Here is a 2,649-nt window from a genome sequence, read left to right as displayed (position 1 = left end):
GGGTTCAGGTAGGGTTCAGGTAGGGTTCAGGTAGGGTTAGGGTAGGGTTCAGGTAGGGTTCAGGTAGGGTTCAGGTAGGGTTAGGGTTAGACAGTTTCTAACTTTAACCCTAACTTTACTCTCATTTTGTTTTGGTTCCATGTAACTAAACCCAGCCAAGATAAGACTTGTAAACACGTCACACAGASTTGATAAGTTGAAAACATCTAAACATGAAAAAGTCGAAGCAGTGCTTGAAGGACTGCATCTTGTTCAACACCAGAAAATTTATTTTATGTTAAAAAAAGACTTGAAAATAGAATAGTGTTTCCTGTCAGGAAACATCACAGGTGTTGTGTGATGTATTAGCACTCAGAGTATGTTTTGGGAATGACTCTCAGCTACTACCACACCAGATTTTAGCTAACATATCTGTTATATCTGTTAAATAAATTCTGACTTRAATTTCAGAAAGTCTGAATTCTGACGTCTGAGTTTTTTTCCAGTGGACCTAAACCTCTTTCGTAGGCACTAATGTCCTATTGTTAGGCGATGGCCCTCTTTTGCATGTGACTAACCTGTTTGTCCAGGTGGAGGCGGAGCTTATAAGGCTGAGTTCACCTGAAACTCCTCAGACTGAAGAAGTCTCTTAAAGGAGACGTTTCACTAAAGAAGAACCATCCAGAGGAACTACTGATTGTTTCATCAGTTCTAGACACACAGGTGTGTTTACCTGTCAAAGCCACGTGATTGGTCAGGTGTTTTTGACATTAATAGCTCTCCATAGATTTGGGTCTGTGCACACTTTAGTCCACCAGGAAAAGTTGGAGGTTTGCCTCCACACTGCTGCTCGTTAGTATTCACCACACTCACCGTCACATCTCAGCATTTACATGTGAAAAGAATTAAGCAGCACTTCAGCAACACAACAGACACTTTGTGGTTTTCTGGGCTTCCTGGACTGGAACAACTTTAACCATGACTCCCAGTTCCCAAAGTAAAGTCACCAAATGTGCAGTTTGACGGGGGAAATATGATGACAACAAAACACACAACAAATAAACAACAAATGTGGTTAAAATGTTACTTTAAAGACCTCCTAAAGTAAATCAGTAAGTTAAAATAAAGCAGTGACGTCCAGGCTTTAGGCAGCAGAAAGGCAGACAGACATTTCCGAAAAATATATCGGAAATGAAGCTAAAAGTGTTTTCAAAATAAGAGTATGAACAGTTTTCTGGGCAATTTCATAACTTTGCATAATCAGTTAAAAGCACTTATTGCAGTGTAATGAAGACCGGTCAGTAACAATAATAATAATAATAATATCATGGTTGATGTGTCCTTAAATCAAACAAGTTAAAGTTTGTGACCAGCTGTTAACCAACGTGTATTTGTTTCCCTTCAGAAACAACCAGTGTGTGTCTGTCTGATCTTTGTTTTCTGCCTGATTGACAARAATGATTTATCTGATTATTATTGCACAGAATGGTCTGTTTTTTCACTGGCAGACGCTGGTTAATGGACTAAACCAGGTAAATACTGCCTTTATTTTGAAAGTTGCAACCGGATGTTACATTTTATCCTGTGAATCTTGACGTATTTAAAAACCATTCATCATTTAAATGTCTACATTAATTTTCATAAAGCTGCAGCGACAGAAAGTCAAAGAAAGTCATGGAGCTGTGTTGTAGCTTTGTGCTAACAGATAAATGACTTTAACGTCACTTAGTGACGCAGATTCCWGCAGTGACACGAGCTAACAGTTAACAAACATCACAAAGTTTGAACGGTTCTCTCTCCGGTACTTTAACGGACTGAACGTTCGGTTCCTCCTTACCGTGGGCCAGACGGACCAGGGTGGGCAGTCGAAACTTGCTGACCACCGCGTCCAGCGGCAGCGCCAACGGGCTCCAAGCGATCTCCGACAGGCTCGCCGACAACTTCTCCATCCTCCCGGGTCATCACGGTACCGGGGAGTGCGGCGGCGGCGGKGGGGAAGACGGTGATGTTAACGATGAGGAGGCGGAGGACGGTAAGGGTGGCGGAGTAACGGGAAAGAGTTTCGCCATGTTTGCATGTAGACGAGAGTCGGTGCGCACGAGCCCAGGGAGGGAAGGGGGGCGGAGGGGAGGGGGGCGAGCCCAGCTTCCCCTGTCAGCCAGTCTCCTCACGCGCAGAACTGTGATTATTACTGTTACTGTTACTATTACTGTTCCTATTACTGTTGCTATTACTATTACAGTTACTGTTACTATTACTGTTACTATTACTGTTACTGTTACTATTACTGTTACTATTACTGTTGCTATTACTATTACAGTTACTGTTATTATTACTGTTACTGTTACTATTACTGTTCCTATTACTGTTGCTATTACTATTACAGTTACTGTTACTATTACTGTTACTATTACTGTTACTGTTACTATTACTGTTACTATTACTGTTGCTATTACTATTACAGTTACTGTTATTATTACTGTTACTGTTACTGTTACTATTACTGTTACTATTACTGTTACTATTACTGTTACTATTACTATTACAGTTACTGCTACTATTACTGTTACTATTACTGTTACTGTTACTATTACTGTTACTATTACTGTTACTGTTACTATTACTGTTACTATTACTGTTGCTATTACTGTTACTATTACTGTTACTGTT

At 40.3% G+C, this 2,649-nt stretch overlaps 1 protein-coding gene across 1 annotated transcript in view; it reads right to left on the bottom strand.

Annotated features, from left to right (window-relative positions):
• The window catches only part of gareml (GRB2 associated, regulator of MAPK1-like), a gene marked incomplete in the record, with an annotated part of 17,658 nt that extends 15,569 nt beyond the window's left edge, over positions 1-2,089 (bottom strand). Inside the window, 1 exon segment of the mRNA XM_014028009.1 lies at positions 1,817-2,089. Coding sequence (XP_013883463.1) covers positions 1,817-1,928 — 112 coding nt within the window.
• Between the last annotated feature and the right edge of the window lie 560 nt (positions 2,090-2,649).

This window comes from Austrofundulus limnaeus, unplaced genomic scaffold, assembly GCF_001266775.1.
Source record: "Austrofundulus limnaeus strain Quisiro unplaced genomic scaffold, Austrofundulus_limnaeus-1.0 Scaffold709, whole genome shotgun sequence".
Taxonomy (NCBI): domain Eukaryota; kingdom Metazoa; phylum Chordata; class Actinopteri; order Cyprinodontiformes; family Rivulidae; genus Austrofundulus; species Austrofundulus limnaeus.
This window is presented reverse-complemented; position numbering and strand designations above follow the sequence as displayed.